The sequence below is a fragment of the Sebastes fasciatus genome, chromosome 18 (genome assembly GCF_043250625.1).
Source record: "Sebastes fasciatus isolate fSebFas1 chromosome 18, fSebFas1.pri, whole genome shotgun sequence".
NCBI classification, from domain to species: Eukaryota; Metazoa; Chordata; class Actinopteri; order Perciformes; family Sebastidae; genus Sebastes; species Sebastes fasciatus.
Window position 1 is genome coordinate 9,860,240 of NC_133812.1, and position 23,012 is coordinate 9,883,251.

General features: G+C 42.0%; 2 protein-coding genes across 2 annotated transcripts in view; one reads left to right on the forward strand and one right to left on the reverse strand.

The window, feature by feature from the left end:
- Positions 1-23,012, forward strand: part of gzf1 (GDNF-inducible zinc finger protein 1) — a 498,954-nt gene that overhangs the window by 35,182 nt on the left and 440,760 nt on the right. The window lies entirely within an intron of this gene.
- On the reverse strand, positions 376-21,110 carry mfsd2b (MFSD2 lysolipid transporter B, sphingolipid). The gene is made up of 14 exons (XM_074615429.1): positions 20,695-21,110; positions 15,820-15,945; positions 15,574-15,698; positions 11,425-11,548; positions 9,698-9,776; positions 9,370-9,554; positions 8,030-8,120; positions 6,132-6,253; positions 5,551-5,634; positions 4,540-4,623; positions 4,294-4,403; positions 2,469-2,612; positions 2,058-2,234; positions 376-735 (listed from the first exon to the last, which is right to left on the reverse strand). Exons 1-14 carry the CDS (start codon positions 21,076-21,078, stop codon positions 675-677), a joined length of 1,896 nt encoding a protein of 631 aa, XP_074471530.1. The 5' UTR covers positions 21,079-21,110; the 3' UTR covers positions 376-674.

The following is a 23,012-nucleotide window of genomic DNA, read 5'->3' on the forward strand; positions in this document are numbered from 1 at the left end:
CGTTATCGCGTTAACTTTGACAGCCCTAAAAATAATACATCCAGAGCATTTAGAAAGGTGCCGAATAAAAGTATAGCTTTTCCTGAAAAAAAAAATTATGATTGTGAATAAAGCATTTTAAAAATGTTGGCGGGTCCGATATGAATGTTTTGTTTATCTCTGTGAAAGATATCTGACATTTGGTTCCCACTCTAACAAAGCTTGTGAGCCGATAGTAAAACAACGTTGGTATCACGTAGTATCTCTGGGTCGTCAGTAAGTGTGGAAAAAACGGATAAATGGAACGGGGGAGAGAGAATGCGACATCTTGTAGATGAATGTTATCAACGTTATCAATAGCACCTTTAACTTCAGCAAAGAAACACAACACACACATTTATTCGGTCTGCTAACCAACCTCTACAACATTTATTAATTTCATATCATCAGCCCTCATCATAAATAAATAACATCGTTGTAGAGCTAAACACAGCAAATAATGATATACATTCATTTATATAAATTAGGTAATCTTATTATATATTTATATATCCAAGATGACTGTACAGTACATGTGAAAATGAAACAAAAAATGTTTACATTAAAACAATTTAACTATTTATCAGTGTAATATACACTAATGAAGAACTCCAGCGGCGTTAACTGGAATATGTGGCTTTGTGGATTCACTTCATTCAAGGTCCAGGTCCCACGTTACCCAAATCTTCCATTGTTCTGGCGCTGATGCTTTGTTTCCTGTAGGAGACATCAATGTGTTACATTAATAGCAGTGGGGGAAAGTAACTAAGTACATTATCTCGAGAACTCTACTTGAGTGCAATTTTGAGGTACTTGAATATTTCCTTTTTTTTCATACATCTACACCGCTACATTTCAGAGGCAAATATTGTACCTTTTACTCCACTGTATTAATCTGACAGCTACAGTTATTTGGTTAATTTTCGGATTAGGATTATACATGCAAAACATATAATCACTTTATAAAATATGCATTGTTACAGATTAAACTACCCAAAAGTATATGAAGTTGTTAAAATGAGCTCCAACTCAACCAAATACGATATTAAGTACTTCTTATATGTAAATATTTGAATGATACTGATCCCATAATATAATAATATAACACTGACAAGGGACATTCTGCACAATACTTCTGTTCTTGATCTAAAAATATAACTTTGAATACAGGACTTCAATTTTACAATTAACAATGCTATTGTAATAAAATATTTTTTCATTGTGGTATTGCTTTTACTTAAGTAAATGATCTGAATACATCTTCCATCACTGATCGATAGTAAATTAAATGTTTATAGCATCATTGGCGTAACGGCACAATTGAACATGCCGTTTGCTCCACGGTTCAGATATTTAATAGGAGGGAAGTAATGGAAACATTTCTCATAACAAAACCGTCCTTTATGTGGAAATCTTCATGATTCAATTTTTATATTTTTATTTAATGACATCTCTTTCACACGGCATGTTTAAGTGCAATCTCTATTTTTTAAAATTGGACACAGAGAGGAGCTAACCAGTCATATAAATGCCATGGATTAAAGGGTTACTCCAGCAATTTAGAAACGCACTTCCGTTAAATTGAGGGACTCACTAGAGTCACAATAAAGGAAGAATGGTCAAAATCAAATCAGCAGCAGCTGAGATATCCTGACTTTATTCTTTAGTATAGTATTTAGGTCAAGCGCCGACTCCTACAATTCCCATAATGCAACTCATTGGCATCTTTCATTAGACCATTACTGCTTCGTAAGTGCTCACTTTTCAAACACACAGTTTGTAATGCTTTCTGTAAAAGATTTTAAGTGTCAAACCCGAGACAAACTTAAAAGCAAATAACCCTGATGATGTCATCAGGGTTATTTTTTCAAACTTTCACCAGCTCCCTCCAGAGCTACAGACAGCATTATACAACAGCATTTACGGGCTGAATAGAACTCCTCATGACGAGTAAACTGAGCGTAATGTGTAAAATTGGTGAAGTGCCCCTTTAAAGACAAAGTTTTATCGTCAGGTGTCCAATCATGATTTCTGCTCACCGTAGCTCATCCAGGCAGAGTCTGTTCCTGAGCCGCACGTCTTCGCTGATAGGATAGAGCACTAGGATCAATAACCCCGTAACGATGAAGGCCACTGGGGCAGCACCAATCAGCAGCTTCAGGGTGTACACTACAGGAGCGGGCTGCTTGCAGGCGCCGGTGTCATACCCTGCAAATCTACACACACAAACACACACATGCAGAGATCCAATTTAAACACAGGTTAAAGGAAATCGACATCCCAGCCTGACTCTGCAATACTGCAAATGAGCAATCTGCACACCTTTCACATAATGAATCATACATCAGGTCTGGGGTTAATGCGTTTCTGCAAAGGTATCATGACACGCTAAGTGCAGACACAGAGCATCATAAATTAATGGTGCATGTGTGACAGGCAAGCAGACTTACTCTAGGCAGAGGGTGGACACTCCCAGGGAGATGCCGGCGGCGAACTTGGTGAAAAACACGTAGAAGGAGTAGAAGATGGCTTCATGGCCTTTAGAGTAGGGGTTGGCCAGTCTGAAGTCGTCCACCACATCTGGCAGCATAGACCTGAATTGCACACACATACATGCAGAGTTGAATACACACCGTTTGTTTTTTGCAGGATTTTGTGAGCATACGTTCTTTGTCTTTAATACTCAACATCACTGGTAAAAGTTTAATCTGATGTGTGCCTAAGACCTCCCTCACGCTCTTACTTTAATCATCTTAAACAAGATGGCAGCAGCTGATGATGTGAGGTCTACTTATAGCGCTCTGATAAACCTGGTGGGCTGAAATTACAGAGCTAATAACACGATTAGATGATGAGCAGCGGGCGCGGTACCACCGGCCTCGGCCCACAGACAGGATAAACAATCGGCCCTTTCCAAAATAAACATGCCCCCCACGGGAGGCCTCTGTAATTTGGGGGTTTGAGGGAGGGGACAGGAGATGAGTGAGGAGCGGAGCTGGACCATGGAAACGACTGGAAAACAGATACGGAGGAGAAGAAGACTGCTTTACCTCTGGCGGTGTATTTTCTCTGTGACGGTATAGAAGATTTATAGTAGCCTCTAATTCATAAAAATGACATCACTTTGGTGACCGTGACATGACCCGAGGGAAGTCACCACTAACAGCAGGTTGCTGCACTATTGTGGTGTGTGACTAATGACACTTTGAATCAAATCAAAGGGAACTAACATGAGCAGCTGCACAGACAGACATATAACAGGATGGCAGTTACATAAACAATGTCAGAGGATTAGTAGATTTTGAATAATTAAGGATATAAATACATATTCTAAGGATATAAAATAAGCTGTAGTGTATTTATTTTAATCCTCATTGGGGGGGCTCTCCGAACATAAACTTGGCAGGGAGACGCCATTGACAGTCCCTCACATTTAAATACCAGAAGGCAACAAAGAGTCTCCAGTCTGGCTGGCTTGCCTGCTTTTGAACTGCCAGAGGAAACTGGAGCGCCCGAGAAGAAGAAACTCTTGATTCATGTGATCTCATAATAGATTATTTAGCTGAAATATCTAAATAATATAATAATATTGATAACATTCAGCCACTAGATGTTGCATTTTCCCTCCCCCCGTTCCATGGCATTCACTTCACAACAAGTGGTTGCCAGGCACTTAACGTCAAACCAGATGTTTTTCCACACTAACTGATCGCTGACAACACAGACATACCACGTTATATCAACCTTGTAGTACTATCGGCTCGCTAGCCTTGTTAAGAGTGGTCAGATATCTTCCACAGAGATAAACAAAACATAAATTTTGGACCCGTCAGAATTAAAAATATATATTAATTCACATTTGTTTTTTAGGAAAAGCCACACTTTTATTCTGCACCTTTCTAAAGGCTCTGTGGATGTTTTTTTTTTTTTTAATAGGACCTTTAAACCATTTTTGGAAATTATTTGGTGTTTTTAAATAAGTGTTGATCCTATAAGTGATGTAAAAAAAGTGACATGTTCCCTGAGGAATAATGTGGGAAGACCTTTCCCAGAAAATGGGGGGAATGGGTTACCTTCACTGCAAACAACGAAGAAGCTAGCACATCTGGATCTAGATAAATCTAAGGACATGACGACAAGAAATGTATACCTGTCTTGGTTCTTATGCCTTTGCACGTGTTAGTCTTGTCCTTTTCTTTTGTAAAATATATCTAAATTGTTACAAATAAAAAGAGACAATCCTCTTAAGTGGTTCAATGTGCTCTGGAGTCTCACCATGGCAACAGAAGCGAGGCAGCCACACTGAGTCCGGAGGAGACGGCCACGACGTAGGCCACCACAACATTGGGGATGAAGACCAGCATCAGGGTGAAGGGCATGATCCACTAGATAGAGGGAAAGAGTGATAAAAATCTTAAAGACAAGGATGCCATGTTCCCAACTTTGTCCACAAGATGGCACAAACATCAAAGTGTAATTGTCAGCGTTAAAAGCAAACCAAAATAAAAACAGTATACTCACTGTGATACCGCAAAAAGCTGCCGTCTTCTTCCCGAACCTCTGCAGAAACCAGTGCCACAACGGGATGCTTATCACTGCAGAAACCTGGGTAAACATGTGCAAGCGGATAATGTGAAGTTTTGAATGTGATTCAGTCTCAGTAAGCAAGACTGAGGAAGATGATGAAGTTTATATATGTACATATTAGGGCTGTCAATCGATTTAAATATGTAATCGCGATTAATCGCATGATTGTCCATAGTTAATCACGATTAATCGCAAATTAATCGCACATTTATATCTGTTCAAAATGTACCTTAACGGGAGATTTGTCAAGTATTTAACACTCTTATCAACATGGGAGTGGATAAATATGCTTGTTTTATGCAAATGTATGTATATATTTATTATCGGAAATCAATTAACAACACAAAACAATGACAAATACTGTACAGAAACCCTCAGGTATCTTGAGGTCAGAGGTCAAGGGACCCCTTTGAAAATGACCATGCAAGTTTTTCCTCGGAAAAATTTAGCGTAAGTTTGGAGCGTTATTTAACCTCCTTCGCTACAAGCTGGTATGACATGGTTGGTACCAATGGATTCTTTAGGTTTTCTAGTTTCATATGATGCCAGTAGCTTCACTAGCTTTAGAAACTGAGCCCGCTGCAACCTAAAAATTGCAAGTTGCGTTAATGCGTTAAAGAATTTAGTGGTGTTAAAACAATAGTAATTATGATGACTATGATAAGCGTCATTGTGAGTGTGTGCAAATGTGCAATGAGGCAAGTTTCCTTTATTACATTAAAATCTCTGAATCATGAAAAGAACTAATGGGGTCACAGGGGGAGAAACAGTCATTAAAATAGTACCAATATTGACAAAATGAAGGAGTTATATGGTAACAATATATGTAGTGTTGCTCAAGTTTTTTTTTTTTTTTTTAATCATACCACTATTGCTTTGTATTTTACAGCCAAGTTGCATGTTATATCTTTTGTGAGGTGAATCAGGGACAAAAACTGCACTCACCAGGATTGTCAGCACAATATTCTGGAAGTGATCCCTCAGGTCGGCGGCGTAAGTGCAGAAGAGCACGAAGTTGCTCTGTACCAGCTGCAGAAACCAGAGATCAAACGTTCAGATATTCAGTCATGTCTTGTCTACTCAGCACTGTCGCTGGGCCCTCGGCTCGCCGCGACGAGTGCCAAACGAAGTGACTGGAGAAGCTGCTGACGGCGTTTTGCAGTGATTTATTCCCACTCCGGGCTCGCATGGATGACAACTGACACCTCCACTGAGATGAGAGGGCGAATATAATACAGAAATAGATCCGGTGCAGAAGTTGGAATAGTCTGCAATAATTTAAACAGCCTAAAACCCCAGGTGTCAAAACTGAAGCGTCGGCCTACAAGTGACAAACAGCGAGAATGTGCTGCGCTGCTATCACTCCCGAGAGACTTAAAAACATGCTTTAAACCGTCAGTAAGTGCTCTTCCACACTGATCAAATCAACATCGAGCGCCAGCAATTCTTCCGCATTGTCAGGATCCGAGACTCCATTTACTGAGTGTCGTGTCTGAGAAATGCTTCATAAACAAATTTGCTTTTACCTGGATGGCGACAGTGATGAAGAGGAATGCAGCGGTCAGAGTGAGGTATGGCCCGTGTCTCATCACCAGGATGAAGCCCTGATGGAATGGGATCTGCTTCTCTGTCCTCGGGGCGTACGGATCTGAAAAGGTTACATGCAGAATACGAATATGAGTATGCAGCATATCGAATAACAGTGCAGGAAGAGAGAGGTGATGTGTTTGCTCACTGGCAATCCTGGAACTGCCCCTGCATTGCAGTGGATGCTGTTTGTCATTTATAATAAGAATCAGAGAGAGAGTGAGAGCTAACACTGGCAGATTCCCAAGTAGTCCAGTGACACTCTCACAGTGTAGGAAAAGTACAAAAGATGCAAGGAAAATAGAACAGCGAACGTTGCAGTTACGTAGACCACTAACCCAAAGGGATGCCCCAAGGCCACTAATTCTGTCTCCAACTATACTAGTTTAAATCCAAAATGTGTTCCCAAATATGGAATAGCTCATTAGTGCTGCAACTAATGCTTCTTTTCATCACTGATTTATATACGGGTTGATTTTTAATTCATCATTAGCCTATAAAATGCTGAAAAATAGTAAAAAGAAGAACATGCATGTCACACGTTAGAGCCTAAAGTGACATCTTCAGATTGCTTGTTTTACTAAAGGATATTCAATTTACAATGTTGTTAAAAAAAAAAGGGGGGGGGGGGAATGCAACAAACTGCCACATTTGTGAAGTTGAGATCAGCTAAGGTTTGGCACTTTGATTGTAAATGACTTAAAGAGGACTTATTATGCTTTTGTGCTTTTTCCTTTCCTTTAGTGTGTTATATAGTTTTTTGTGAATGTAAAAGGTCTGCAAAGTTACAAAGCCCGCGCCAAAGGGAGTTACTCTCCCCCACAGAAACACTGCTCCTGAACTGCCTGAAACACCTTGCTCGAAGTCCCGCCTTTTCTTCCGTAACGTGGTGATGTCACCATGTAAGAAAATTTGAAAAATAGTGTTTTTTGAACATTACAGCATGTAAACATGTTCTAGTAGAACCACAAAATACAAGTATGCACCTGAAAATAAGCATAATAGGTCCTTTTTAATCAATCGATTTGGTGTTTGGTAGCCGAATGCTCATTTCTAATAAGTTTATTTTGTGTCAATATCTTGAAAGCAGTAATAGTCCTTTCCTAAAGAACTGTCTTATTATCAATATTTGTGTGCAATCAGATGCTTTGAATCTAATTTTCCAGCCTTTTCTTCAGTAACTGGGTGATGTCACCAAGTAACACATTTGCATAATACCTGCCTAGCACCTAGTTTGGCACGCCCTCAAACAAAGCTAGTTAGAGCGGAGCTGGAGCGGAGTCTGAAGAGTTTGGTTCGGTTGATCAATCACGACAGAGTGGGCCAGCTGACCAATCAGAGCAGACTGGGCTTTTCGGGAGGACAGGGCAGGAGCTCAAACAGAGCGTTTCAGACAGAGGGTGAAAAGAGGTTCTGCAGCACAGCCGGTATGAGAAAAATAAAGCGCATTTTGAACATTAAAGTATATAAACACGTTCTAGTAGAAACCCCAAATACAAGCATGCACCTGAAAATGAGCATAATAGGTCCTCTTTAAAGGGGTACTGAAGCATTTTAGTGTTGCACTTCAATAATGTTGGGTGACTCTCAAGAGACGGATTTAGAATAAGAATGGTGCAAATCGACACCTCCAGTTTGTCCAGCCAGTCTCAAGCCCACTCTGACATGACGTCATCAGGGTTATGGAACCACAAGAAGAAGTTATACAACTGTTTTGACAGGCTGTGTAGTGCAGTACTGTTTGTGATGAGCAAACGTTAAATGTGAAATTGGTGGATTATTTTTATTGTCAATCAACTAGTTGTTTCAGCAGACCCAAAAAAAGAAAAAGTCACACCTTCTCTCTCTTTGACTCCCAGGAACATCACCACGGTGCAGATGAGGAACACTCCTCCTATAACACCAGCGGCTATCATGTACACCTCCTTCTGCAGAAGAGAGAAAGAACACATATGTAATATGTATGTAGCAACATCAACCCATCTCTTCTTACACAGCCGGCACAATCCACTCTATTCTGAGCTTTTCCTCAATCTTTAATTCATGATCTCAAATGCCTTAAATATGTAAGTGCTTCATTTCAACATGCTAAACATCCATTACTCATCAGTGCATGATTTATTGCTTGTGTTGTTTTCCACACCAGTTCAAACTGGGCATGTCACTGTACAAACACAAGCATAAACAGGAGGAAACCACAAGTACATCTGCATCCTAAAATACAGCCCTAACCGTTTAACGCCGTACCCCGACAGGAACTACTCTGCCTTAAACAGCCTCTGTTTGTTTGCTATTTTTTCCGTGCGGCTCAGCCCGGCGGTTCATTATTATTTATGCACATCAAACACTCCCTGTTTCCGAGGGCAGACCTAGTTTGCCCAGACGGTGTGCCACCCTCACCAGCGACCACGGAGGAATTTAGCGGGTGGCTGCAGAGGGTTTGGCGTGGTGGAGTGGGTCGCCCCGATAAGGTTCACCCAAAATCCATTGGAAAAGAACCATTTGAAGCCCAAATAGCTGCGGTGTGACCAAAATCCAAGCGCAGGACAGTTTGGACGCGTTTCATCTTCACAAAAAGTCCCATGATGGATTCACAGCGGTAGTTTATTCACGGCTCTGCAAACTGAAATGTGGATGTGTCCTATCGTGTTCCTTTCCCTCCGACTTTAAGATGAACTACAGCCACCTTGAAGTCAAAAGACTAATATTTCCAACATATTGAATCTGGAGTGCCTTGTTCCAAATGTTGTGGGTGGGATATAAATAGGCCTAATGACTTACAGACTGTGAAGACCCCTCAATGTGGGGGCCACAGTTTTGGAGCCTGATCTGAGGGAGGAACCCCCTTTGTGGTCGTGAGAGGGGAGCCGGCTCAGGATGTCGGGTTCAGATATCAAACAGTGGCGTCTCCTTTCAATCCCACGGGTTAAAACACGAGGCCAGTTTGGATGTCAGAACCTGCAGACAGTCTGTAAATATGGACCCAATTTCGAACAATCCTCCTTTTCATTCGGCACTGCTTTTTTCGACCCCCGGATATTTAGCGAAAAGTAAACTGCCTTGAGCACACACCGCAGCTCCAAGTTAAGTCAGAATGCTGATGACAGTCCGAGTTATTTTCAAAGTGGCCTACTTTGAGCACACCTGGGCTCCTGGGTTTGGCACGGTGACACTTACTGAGTGTGACAGGTAGTCCTGGGAGCGCACCAGCTTCTTGACGATCTCTGCCCCGCTGCTGTTGCCAAGGTAACCGCCGGCAGACATGTTGTTAGGCGGGCAGTGCTTCAGAGTGTGAGCGCTGGCCACGATCTGGCCCTGGATGGCGGCGCCCACAAGTGTCCCCAGCACCTCCATTGTCATTCCTGGCAAGAAAAGATCCAAAAAATCAGCTCTAGTACTTCACACATTTTTAACCTGAACTGTTGCAAAAAAAAAACGAAGAAGGCAAAGATTAATTCAGCATTACAGGCATTAACAACTGCTTTTGCATATTAAAAGAGCTTACGGTAAGCAGTGGCTGAGTCTCTCTCCTTCTGGTCTGTGCTCAGGAACATGGTGAGAGCAGAATAAGGCACGTGGAAGCACTGCAATGGAGCAGAAAGACACAGTCAGGGCTCAGGTAAAAAAACAAAAAACACAAGTATAGCACAGCAGCAGTCACGCAAGTCTCTTAAGATTGGAGAAAGATAATGAATTTTGAGTTTGTTTTTTTATTTCTTAGCCTGGCAGCATGGCTCTAGTTGGTCGTTCTGCCTCTTTGATCCAGACCAAAATATCTTAGCAACTATTCAATGGATTGCCATGAAATGTTGTACAGACCATATAGTGTATATAAGAAGTGGACGTGGACTTAAAACTGGCAATTGAGACCATAAACTCATGTTTACAATGTTTACTGAGGTAATAAATCAAGTGAGAAGTAGGCTCATTTTCTCATAGATTTCTATACAATCAGACTTATCACTGGTAAACACCTGCAAAACTGATGCCATTCCCATAAGATGGTGAACAAATGTAAACATTATACCTGCTAAACAGTAGAATTGTTGTTGTGAGCACGTCAGCATGCCGCCGTTCATTTAGCTCAACCTCACGGAGCTGCCAGCACGGCCTCGCACTCTTTATTCTTGTCAGCGTATAACATTTTGACTCACAATCAAACGGGAACACCCAGGATATGTTTAGATGTCTTTTATCTACAAGTGCCTGTGAAAAATGCCGAAATATAGCAATCTCTGCAGTTTCCATGTCGGCCAACCTCAGCTTTCTGTTTTCTCCTTCCTCACCACCTCTTCCAGAGAATAGGCGAGCAAACCGAGTCCTGCTCCACTTTGTAATTTACACAAGGGCTCAGTCAGCACTGCGGAAGCCGTGACAAAAATAAACGCGGCCGTGAAAGGGTTTTCTTCAGCCACTGCTTCTATAAGGCATGTCATTTATGGGGCCTTTACTGGATGCAAACATTTATAGAATTGAACCTGCTTAACCGTCCGCTACGAATGGAAGTGTGAGCAAATAAATCGTATAGAAGCCCATTATGGGTTGATTGCATAAACAGATGATGTATTGCATCCTAACCTCTGTTTACAGACTGTGACCCTCTGAGTGATAGCAGCTGGCCTTGCCCAGCTCACTTCACACAAACACACATCCAGAGACAATGAGGAAAGGCTAAAAGTGGTAACCAGCATTTACCCAGCGAGAGGTTCCTGGCACGACTGACCGTATACTTATCAAGTAGTTAGAATGACATGCCATTACAGCTCGCCGCAGTGTGGCCGCAGCGGTCTCCACGCTCTGTAGCACATGTTATATGGGTTACCCCAGAGCAGAGAGGGAGAGAGATGAATGGTCTGGACCATAATAACAAAAGGCAACCTAAATAACTACACTTCCCCTTTGAGGTGAGGTATCTAAGAGCTCTGGGCTCTAATCTGCTGCACTGTCTCACAAATCAAAGTGCAAATCCCACCAGGAGCTGTCGGAGTCTGGCATGAGACGACTGTAATCATCTCCCTGTTGTTATTCGCAATGTTTGCAGCATTTTTATCTATATGTTATGTAATGTGTCATCTGCAGAAGTATGAGCTGCATCAATCAGAGCTTTTATCTCCCACTCTCTCTTGAGCTGCGTGTGAAGTCCCGCTGAGCGATTCTGAAGCATGCCTGCGTGCGTCATTTCAGATTTCTTAAACATCAAATGTACTTCTGAGAGAGCGCTCGTATACTTACGGTGATGAGGGTTTGGTAGAGGCAGTAGAAGCCTAGGTACCAGATAAACCTGCCGCTGATGAAAGGAGGAACGAACCAGAGGTAGAAGTAAGAGACCACCAGGAACGGAGAGCAACCCACCATCCTAAAAAAACACAACCATGATCAATTTGAGGCAAAAATATCATCATTTATTTTTATTATTTTTACTTAAAGCTGTCAGAGAAGGGATGACAGTGGTTGCGTTATGTCATTTTCATAGAATTGCAGTGTTAAAATCAGGCCATACTTCTGGCAGATTACAGTGAAACTAAGCTGAATGATTATGTTGCTGTAAGTATGATAGGAATCTGTCTGGGGAAGCGACGGGCAAGCAGGGGAATACCACAATATTTCAAACCCACATAGCATTTAAAGATAAACACACACACACATACACAAATACATGAATATGCAGTACACTCAAGCAAACGCAGCATGAAGCAATTCTGCTGTGTTGTGCTTTTCTCAGGAACTTGGAGGGATCCAGTCTGTGGGCCGTGTATAATTCATAGGTAAACAAGTGGCGTGTGTCATTATGGTTAAAGTGAACAGCTGCGTGTTCCGAAATGGAGCGAAACGGGCGGATTATGGATGATCAACAGCGTGACTCGTCTGCAAACACCGATACATCATCCGCCCTTTTCTTCCTCTGCTTTTAAAGAGCAAATGTTTTGTTTGTCATGCGGTGGAGAGCCTGGAACAGCTGCACATCTACAGGTAGAGAAAAGGTCGATGATGGAATTTTGGTGACTGTGACAAAAACCTGCAGCGGTTTCTGACCCGCTCTGACTGCACCGGGACTTATAAACAGAGAAAGTGGGAGAAAGAGGCAGATAGAGTGGCATGGAATGGTCATTTCTAGCATCGTCCAGCCCACCCACCTCACTCTCCTCCTGATTGTTTGCTCAAACAAAGGTTGGCCGACAACGCTGGTGCTGCAGTATTGACCGCTTGGTCATGGGAGCGATGAAAGGGCTCCGGGGGTCGATGAATGGGACAGTTAGAATGTTCCTGCAAGATGACTGTGTCCCGGGGAGGGAGCACAAACACACTCGCATATTTTCTCACACATCAGGCATGCGTGAATACACATTCACACCTGTCCCAATAATTTGCACAGTCTTAGTTAAGCAGGTTGATAGGAAGCTGGCACGCATATTTCTCTCCTCTCTGGCTTGTTCGGGACACTTGCAGCATGTTAATTAGATGATGTGCAGTGGAACGGAGGGGATTTAGAAGCGGTCTGGTGGGTGAGAGTATGCCTTCTTGGTTGATTATGGGTTTAGTGTTCATACACCCCAGTGAGGGAAGGTACATTTACTCAAATACTGTATTTAGATGTAATTTTGATGCTTGAGTATTTCCATTTCATGCTACTTTAGACTTCTATTACGCTATATTTCAGTGGGAAATATTTTACTTTTTCACTCCGCTACATATTTTACTATCTAAATTAAGATTTTACATAAAAAACATAATCATTTCATGAAAGACAACCTAATGTTAAAGATTAAAACAGTGGTTTTAATCAAACAATCTAATAAACAAACTGCATGTAAGGGATAATGTACGGCGAGCCGGTCATTGTTGTGAAATAAACCCCAACAGGGCGATGCGGAGGGGTCCTGCATCGCCCTGAAGGGATTTATTTCACAATAATGACTTGCTCAGTGTACATTATTCCGCTTATTACATGGCTACTTACTGAAGAAATCAATAATTTGACACAAAAACGATCCACCAGAGTCCGACATAGGAACTGCGCCCATAGCAACAGTCTGTTATACATAGCAACGGTCTGCTATAAAGAAATAACAGACAGTAGAACGCCGTGATTGACCAATCCGTATCGAGTATTCAACAAAGCCGTGATATATCAATCGCCAAGTGAGTAGTAGTATTTTACTGATAATACTTTAATAATAATACTAAATTAAAAATTAAAAATCGATTGGTACTTTTACTTAAGTAAAGTAGCACTTCTTCCTCCACTGATATACCACCAATGTCACCTTGTCTTTCTGTAGCGGAGACAATCTTTTATGTGAAAAAATAAGGTTTTACTTCCCACAGGGATTGTGCATTACCATCCCAAAATAATAAACACGGCAGCACCCAAGAGGGCGTCTCAGGCCAAATGACTCCATCCTAAAGAAGATAGAAATCACTTTACGTCTGGCTGTGAATGTGACAGCCAGAGGGGGAAAAACACTTCCTGCCTGGATAGGCAGAGGGGACTTTCCAAACAGGGTCAGAATTGAGGGAGTGTCTTGCAATCTCATCACAAATACTGATGAACACACATTTAAAATACCCATATATATACCAGCAAGAACACACACACGCCTACAGCTTCCCGGGGGTAATGAAAGCTGATTTAACAGCCATCAGCATCTGTCTGCTATTGAGCGCGGCTGGCTGGCCACGGTGGACTTGGTCCCCCTCCAGCACTGTCAGCTTGTGTGCAATCTATGGTTTATAATGCAGTAGGCATTAGATTCTGAATGTATAATTACAGTGAGTGTCACGCTAGTGCGTTCAAAAAACATATACTGCACACACAGATAGTCGCTTATATAATCATCTTTGGCAAATAAGGGATTTGTAGAAATGGTGGTATATAATCCACAATCATAGAGCCATAAAGTAATAATTGCGCTGAAAGGCTGTGAGATATTGAGCAACATCTTGCAGACAAAAACAAAGACAGCCGGATAATGCCCAAATGTGAGATGAGGTGTTACACAAATATAATAAAATGTCAACGGACAGCGCGGTGGCAGAATGATTTATGAAAGTATGCAGATGAACTTCCTTGTCTATTGTTGTCTGGCCTCAAAAAGCAAAAAATCAGCCTACGCCCTTGAAGCATGCACTATGTAAATTTCATCAGAGGGAGCGTCGGGAACAGTGTAATTAAAGCACAAAGGCTAATTATTCAGCCCAATCCTCAGATGAGTTGCTCGGGCCCCGAGAATCTTTTCAAATCCATCCGAAATTGGAGCACATGGATTTTTTTTTGTTTAGATTTTGCACAAACATGAGCACGATGTAGCAGTCATAATTATGTCTGAGAGAGGGGGAGCAGACCAAAACAAGTTTCATAATCTGTCGACAAATTGCAGGTCCTTTACGCAAGCTCATCTGTATGTCAACAGCAGCACTTTACCGTGCGTTACCTAAGGAAAGGAGGATCATTTTACCTATGTTTATTTAGATAAATAAATATTATTTTGCTTCTTTTATTCAATTGCAGTGACACTTAGACACTTACATGTCATCCTTTTCTGGTCTTACAGGCATTACAGTTAAAAAGGACCTATTATGCTTATGTGCTTTTTCCCTTTCCTTTAGTGTGTTATATCATTTTTTGTGAATTTAAAAGGTCTGCAAAGTTACGAAGCCCAAAGTCAACACCAAAGGGAGTTACTCTCCTCCACAGAAACACTGCTCCTGAACTGCCTGAAAAGCCTGATTGATGTCCCATCTTTTCTTCCGTAACGTGGTGATGTCACCAAGTAAGACATTTACATAATACGTGCCTGGTGGCCAGTTTGACACACCCTCAACCAAAGCTAGTTGGAGCGAAGCTGGAGCAGGGGTCCGAAGAGTTTGGTTCGGTTGACCAATCAGAGTAAACTGAAGCTCAAACCGAGTGTTTCAGACAGAGGGTAAAAAGAGATGCTGCAGCACAGCCGGTATGAGAAAAATAAAGTGTTTTTTGAACATTAAAACATGTAAACATGTTCTTGTTGAAACCCAAAGTACAGGTATGCACATGGAAATAAGCATAATAGGTCCTCTTTAAACAATAACATTTTGTGAATGAATTTGGTGCTTGGTAGCCGAATGCTCATTTCTAGTAAGTTTATTTTGTGTCAATATCTTGAAAGCAGTAATAGTCCTTTCCTAAAGAACTGTCATATTATCAATATTTGTGTGCAATCAGATGCTTTGAATCTAATTTGGTCAGTACTGCCTAGCCCTATCTTTGAGCAAATAAAAATATCTAAATGTAGAAATGCAGGAATAACAAGTAAAAGGAGTAAAACAATGGCAGCAATATGGGACACGGCTAGTAAAATAACAATGATGGAGTTTCCTTCACAGTGTGAGCAGGGATCTCACCAGGGCATGAGTCTGCCAATCTTGGTCCATCTGCTCTTTGTAATGAAGAAACCAACAATGGGGTCGGTCACCGCACCCCAGGCTTTACCAATGAACAGCACCATGGAGGCCTGGAAGGCATTGATCTGTGAAGCACAACAGGGACAGACTGGAGTTAAAAAAAACACATGCAGGCACACATTCATTCATTCATATACAGGAACCACACCAATTTTCTCATTGTCTTTGTCCTCAAACACACATTACCTGAGCGACATCCAGCAGGTAGATTTGAAAGAAGAAGGCGGTGGCGCTGGCAGCCACCTCCTTGGGCGCGCCGCCGATGGCGAAACACAGCTTGCTGCAGAATGTCAACTTCTGGCCTAACTCAGTCTGTGAAGACAAAGGTGACAAAGGAGAGGAAGAAAAACTTGATGAGATAATGGTGGCCTTACAGGTCAGGCTGCTAATGAGCAAATTAACTTTTCTCCACTGATGAAGACTCTCATTCCACGAGGGAAATAAAGGATGCCAAGCACCGAAAAATTATTGCTGACACACAATAAAACTATAATTGCCTCCAAAATGGTCATCCATTTATGGACAAATTACACCATTCATTCAAGGCTAAGGCCATGATGTCAAAATTATATATTTAGATAATAGTGGGTGTGCATGCATTGCTTATATTTTCATCAGACTAATTCCTGGAAAGGGAAGTCAGGAGTATAAATAAAGAATGTGTCACTTTGTCAGCCAATAAGCATGGATGAATCACTGTAAGTTTGTGTTTCTGCATATACAGTAGTATTTTAAACTGGAAGCCCTAAAATCCAACTAAACTAACTTTCTGAAACATCTTTTAGTGTGCTGTTTAGCTGTAAAATGAGAACGTTTACACCGGCTGGTGGGCGATACTTGGTATTTCCTCAACTGATCTACACTACAAGATGTTTCTAAAACATTTGAGGTGAGAAATAAGCATTACAGTAACAGAATATTGATTCATATTTGTACAGTGCTGCCTAGTTTGACCGTTTGATCGGACTTTGCGAGTGATTAACAGCTGCTCAGAGACAGTTCCAGCTCGGCTCTGATTGGTTGTTTTTCCTCCGGTCTGTGAAATCTTGCAGATGCCATTAGGAGCACCGGAGGACACAGAGGCACAGGATTTTTTTTCAGATTACCTGTCTCACGCACTACTGTCAGGATACAGTGACCGTTTAATAGAAAATAACTTTTTTTAATCATATTTGCTCCATTTCTACCTACTGCTGCTTTACGGACCGAGCAAATTCCAATCTAAACTTTCAATTACTTCCCAGACACACTGACGTGAAGCAAGGTGTGTCGCTCTACAAGTAATTAGACAGACTTATGACTCATAAATATTGAATCCTGTAGTCATTCATTGTCTGAATCCTTTTCCAATTCTATTTCAGGTGCTCCTAAAATAACATTCTTCTCATCTTCATGTCGCAACGATTCGGTGATGTAGTGCAATGCAAAGGATAGTAGAGTAAGTGTTACCACGTCAAACTGCGTTTGCTATGATGCATGTGGAAGATGTGTAGACGGTGAGCTGTTTTTTCATGAATTTCACTCCCTTAAAAACACACTAATAGTCTCGCGACTACAACCAATCTTCCCGTATCTTCGTCTCCCTAAATGACAGGTTACTTTAGCAGACAGGAAGGATGCTCATGTATAAAATATGTGTGTGTGTTAAATAGATAGAGGATCAGAAGGAGACCCCCTGCCGGCTGTTTGCATTGTGGTCTATCCGCGCAGACACTGAGGCAAGTGGAGGAGCCTGAGAAACCCACCGAGTCATCCGCGGCTTCGTTTCCCCTCGCCTTGCTCTGCCAAAACCATCAGGCACGTGACTCTGTGTGTGAATATGTGTGTATGTGTGTACAGTATGTGTGTGCAGCAAGAAGGGCAAGCTTTCATCTTCACACATGAATAAGACGAGACACCACAGTCTAGGGAGCTCAATATTTACGACTGTCTCCGGGGCTGTGCACAACCTTTGCCTGTTCCCCCCCTTTCTGTATAACCTTTGGTGTCAGACACACACGCACACACACACACACACACACACACACACACAACAGTGTCACTCCACATCCAGCGGCCCAGGCTCGGCCCACAGCGACTCCCCCCAGAGAGCTTTATGAAAGAGGGAAATCACCAAAGTAACCGCAGCCGCGAACCAGCACTGTTATTATCCGGCTCACGTTTTCTCTTCCTCCTTTTTTCGCCCCCATCAAAACATGGAGGGGTTCGAGAACGACAATTACCAGGAGGGAGGTGTGTAATTATTCAATCGCAAGACAAGCGGGTCAGAGGTAAGTAAAGGCTGCGTGGCGGTCCCGACTTCAGAACTCTCTTTTCTTCCACTCTCACTGCAATTACCCCTAATTGGAGAGAAAAAATTAAAGTCTTTGGTGTCTGGAGAATGCTGCTTAACTGATGATGTGCAAAAATACTCTTCTCTCTCTCTCTCTCTCTCTCTCTCTCTCTCTCTCTCTCTCGCTCTCTCTCTGTCTCTAAACTCTCATTCTTTCCCTCCAAACACTTACTCTCAATCTTTCATTACTGAGTTCTTATCATCAAAGAGGATAAACAGGATATCCCTTCTACTGTTGTCTGGATGCACAAACAGAACCGCATACACACCCAATTCAACACACACATGCAGAAACACTGGCTCAGACTAAAGGGAGCATCTGCAGAGTTCAGACTGTCAACAAGCAAGGGACAAGGACAGATAAGACTAATCTCCAAAGTTAATGAATCCTTAACCGTTAAGAGGGAACACAATTTAAAATGCCTGAACTGCATCGCAAGTGATTGAAATCAGGTTTGAGGATAATTCTAGTGGGGGAAAAAAGCCTCTCTAGTTAAGCTATATTCTCCAAATACAATGTGTACGCTGAATGTTTGCGTGCTCAAAACATTAAGCTGGTACAATAGATCCATAAAGCAGTTTAAATGTTGATTTGGTGAAGGATTTTCTGACAATTCTGGGTATCAGGGTCATATCACAGGTTCTAGTTATAGGAGTTGACAACAGTAGCTTTGTGCTGTCACTTCAGATTATGGATTATGAAAGGAAAAGGTTGGTTATGTCAGCAATGGAAGCGAGCCATTAAAATGTCAAGAGTCGTCCGGTGACGCCGGCTAAACGCGCAGGGAAGGACAGAATTTATAGTCAGTCATTCTCTTAAAAAATGCTCCACTCTCATGGTACTTTTGTGACGGATCGGGAGGCTCTTCATGTGGAATTGGCTGTGGCAGTGATATCCATCATTTAGTCTCATTCACAAAGGGAGAAACTGCTTTCATCTATTTTGTCCAACTTAGTCATCCTTATTTGACTTTTCTCATACATACAACTTAGAAGTTCCATTTGTGGTCCCAGTCTTTCAGAGAAACATGCAAGTTTTGTTATTTTTTTACGCCAAGTCAACTTAGAATTTCTAGTTTTCTAGCGTTATTTAACTCATCAAATTTAAAGAAATTAATAGCATATCTGCAGCCTTTCCTAGAATGCATAGTTTAGGGGTTAAAACGTATTTATTGTAGTTTGAAGAGAACAACTTGCTTAGTGTATTTGAGACATTTTAGATCATGGTTTGTTTCCTTTGATTTCAATGAAACCAATGCTAACCACAATGAAAGTTAGTGTCCACTACAGTCCCTACTTTGGCTCTAACAAGAGTAGCTGTAAGGTCTTTAGGGCAAACAAAACCTGACTCTTGATAAGAAAATAGTCATGTTTCCATCCAAATTTAGCACATACTAATTGCCAGAAAATCAGCTAAATAAAATGCAAATTATTGTGCGTTTCCATCCACTATGTGAATATGAATTCTCATAGTGAATTCCCATCTTCTGGGAAACAACCTTCACAATGATCTGTTTGGTGAAATCTAAATCTCAGGTGTCAAATCCGACTCCAATGAGTCAAAACAAATAAAGCTGCAGATTACACAGAGGTTTGGCAGAGAGGAGACAGTTGCAGAACTGGTTAGATCGAGTGAGGTAAGAATGTTTCATGGACAAAACCAGTGACTAACTGCCACGGTATTGCATTACGACAGCTTTTGAAACACCGTCTGCATTACATGGTATTTACCTAAATGCTCCCTCTTCTTGGAATCAGTTACAAAATGACCTGAATCTTTGAGAGCAGGTCTCACTGAATGTTTTTTTAAAGTGCTTCTAAAAGATTTGAAAGCAAGCACATCTGGCTGATGTTTTGAATGCTGATGAATGTTTGTTCGATACCTTATGATTCAGTAATTTGGTCTTTGTCTTTGTTTTAAATTGTTTCATGTCTGCAACCGTGTAACTGTGCAAGAGGACACTCTTGGAAAAGAGATTTCTCCTGGTTACATAAAGGTTAAATAAAATAAAAAATAAAAGGGTAATGCACCACGTAAAGTCTTGGTTCACTGTCTTTACAGCCTATATACTGTAGGTCATGAAGAGCATCAATCTGAACATGCAGCTTCCATTGGAATACAAACACAAACACACTCTCACACACACAAGAGGTTTGCTCAGACGTATCACCTTTTAGCACTCAAATGGCAATCACCCAAATAGCTCTCATAGAACTAAATAATAAGATAAAAGCAAAACAAATGACAGGGAAGTCAACACAATCTTCTGGTCTTTGCAAAACTTGACTAAGTCATCCCTTTCTACTGTCTATCCACTGTCTTGCTTCCTTTTATGGCTGTGATTACAACAGTCTTCATCACCATAAGTTGACACTGATCAGGCAAAAGAAAGCAATCTCATCAAGCAGGTCATTCCTTCAATGGAAACAGCCTTTCTCCAATGAAAACAATCAACTTCCCGGCATTGAATCTACTATCTCTGGGGGATTACAGTTCACAGGAAAACAATGCAGCTGATTAATCACGAACAGATAAGCGACTAAAGAGATCACACACTTTCCATCTTTTTTCCCTCTCCATCCAATCATGAGAGGTCACTCACAGCCAAACTAAGCCGCAAACACACCAGATTTCTTAGATTTAGTGCCATACGATACAGCAAAGGTCACTGCCATTACAGGTGATAACAACAATACAAAAAGAAGCACCAAAAACCAGGTGATCTTACCTGCTGAGGCGTTTTGGGGAACAGCGGTTCGGTAGGTTTGATGAGCTTCCCCGCAGAGCCCTGAGCTCCCTTCTCCCCCTTGGCCATGGCTGAGAGGCTGTGTGTGAGGCGGCAGCCGTACCTCTGTGACTGTGTCTGTGAGGGAGCGCTGAAGTGAGTGTGACTGTGACTCCTCGTGTGAGCGAGAGTGCGAGGAGCCTGCCACTGGTTGGTGGTGGTGGTGGTGGTGGAGGTGGTGTGTGTCAGAGGGTGAAACTGGATGTGACTCTGACTCCGGGTGTTGTGGTGGTGGTGGTTGTTGTGCACGTGAGTGACGGCTTCGGAGGCTGGGAGCTGCTCCTCCTGCTGCTCCTCTGTGACAACTCTGCCGCTTTCTGCCGCCATTCACATGCCGTTTTGCTCTGGAATGAGGCCAGGAGGGAAGGGAAGGGCAAAGTCAGGCAGGCGGTGCACACACACACACACACACACACACACACACACACACACACTCAATGACAGGCATGTACTGCAACATACAAGCACAAGAATGCAGGCACATACAAATACTTTGGATGCATGCACAAAAACACATATCAATGGGACAATGCGTGAGAGCAGAGTTGAATGCAGATGCAGGAGAATGTAAGACATCACACACACACACACACACACACACACACACACACACATAATCACACTCTATCTTAAGCAACCTTTTTAAACATACAGCCTACTAAAAGTCAAATGTCATGCAGGTAACCATCATCTGCTGTATTACACACAGCTGACTATATATGACTGAAAAATAGCAAACAGGGGCTCCAAACAACGACGATGTCCCGTGCAGGAGGAGTGTGTTATCTGCCCTCATCTTACTATTACTGTAAGTGCATCCATATAAACAACCACTGCACACCTGATAAGAACCTTGAAAGCTGATGTTTCTTTAAAAAAGAAAACACATATATGATCTTACCCCCGTGTAGATGGAAAAGCAGCACGGTGCTGTCAGTGGTCCGTAGTGAGTTAGTTTCGGTCAGTGCGGTGATCTTAGCTGCCAGTCAGTGAGCACAGACTGCCGGGCAGGATGAGAAGGAGACTGCGGAGGATGGAGATGGAGATGCTCTGCGCGGCTCCACTCTCTCTTGTTGTCAGTCTGCAGTGACGGAGCTGCGCCCTGCAGCGGCCGTCACGGTGCATGACACTAAACCAGAGCCTATTGCATGTATACAGGCTATGTGCATGTGCGTGTGTGCGTGTGTGCGCGCGCGTGTGTGTGTGTGCGTTCTTGTACAGCTACCTTTGTGAGGACCAATTTAAGTTTTAGACCTTCAGAGCGAGGACACTTTTGGAAAGTGAGGACATTTTGGCCGGTCCTCACCTTCGGACAGACCTTTAAAGGCTTGTTTGAGCGTTCAAACTTGGTTTTAAGGTCCAGGTTAGAATTTGGTTTAGGTTAAGGGGAAGGGGCTTGGGAATGCATTATGTCAATGAGTGTCCTCACAAAGATAGAAGTACTAGGCTGTGTGTGTGCGTGTGTGTGTGTGTGTGTATGTGTGCATATGTGAGGAGATTATGCCAGACTAGTATTTGATACAAGCAGTGTGTACTGTGGTTGGGATGGGAAAGCATATTGCAATGAAACCATGCAACAAAAAACGCTGTTTCTATAATATTTCATAGAGGTTTATGATAGTGACAAATCTGTGCAAACACACGTTTATGATACTTACACGGTTTTGTTTAGCAAGATAATCTCCACAAATGAACACCAGTTTTATGATTTTTGAAGTGTGAATGCAGTCGCCAGAAGTAAAAGGCTAATGTTAGGCTATAAACGAACTACACCAAGGTTGACGACTCAGCGTGATGATGTTTAGTAGTCTTAGCCACCTTTTAGCCAGAGCCTTTTTTAAGACACATACAGGCTGTAAAATTCAGGAGTGAGGTATTTATTGATGTAATTTATGTCGTAGAACAAAACTTTAATATCTCTTAAGACTGTGTTGACTACAGGCCTTAATTCAGGCATCTAACGATAACTGGAAACCCATTGACTTCCAAACCAGGGAACCGGAATTGCTAAAATGCTAACTCATTTCCGGGTTTTATGACTCATTCCTGTAGCACTCATGGTTCTGTGGAACATGTGTTATTGTTTTAATGATACATTCTGACACATCTGTCAGAATGTATAATCATTATCCCCACGCTGTTAACATTCCTGTCATGAATGTCATATCTAATGATAAGTGGTTCGGTGTACGCGGAATGTCTGAAATGCAGTTTGGTTTCATTTCCGTCACGGAGAATTTACCTGCTGTGTGATTCTTCGG

Excerpts from the sequence above, each read along its gene's own strand:
- mfsd2b (XM_074615429.1), bottom strand. The coding sequence starts at position 21,078 with ATGGCGGCAGAAAGCGGCAGAGTTGTCACAGAGGAGCAGCAGGAGGAG. Across the intron at positions 15,699-15,819 it reads ACCTGCTGGATGTCGCTCAG|ATCAATGCCTTCCAGGCCTC; the intron begins GTAATGTGTGTT and ends TGTGCTTCACAG. Across the intron at positions 6,254-8,029 it reads GGGAGTCAAAGAGAGAGAAG|ATCCGTACGCCCCGAGGACA; the intron begins GTGTGACTTTTT and ends TAACCTTTTCAG.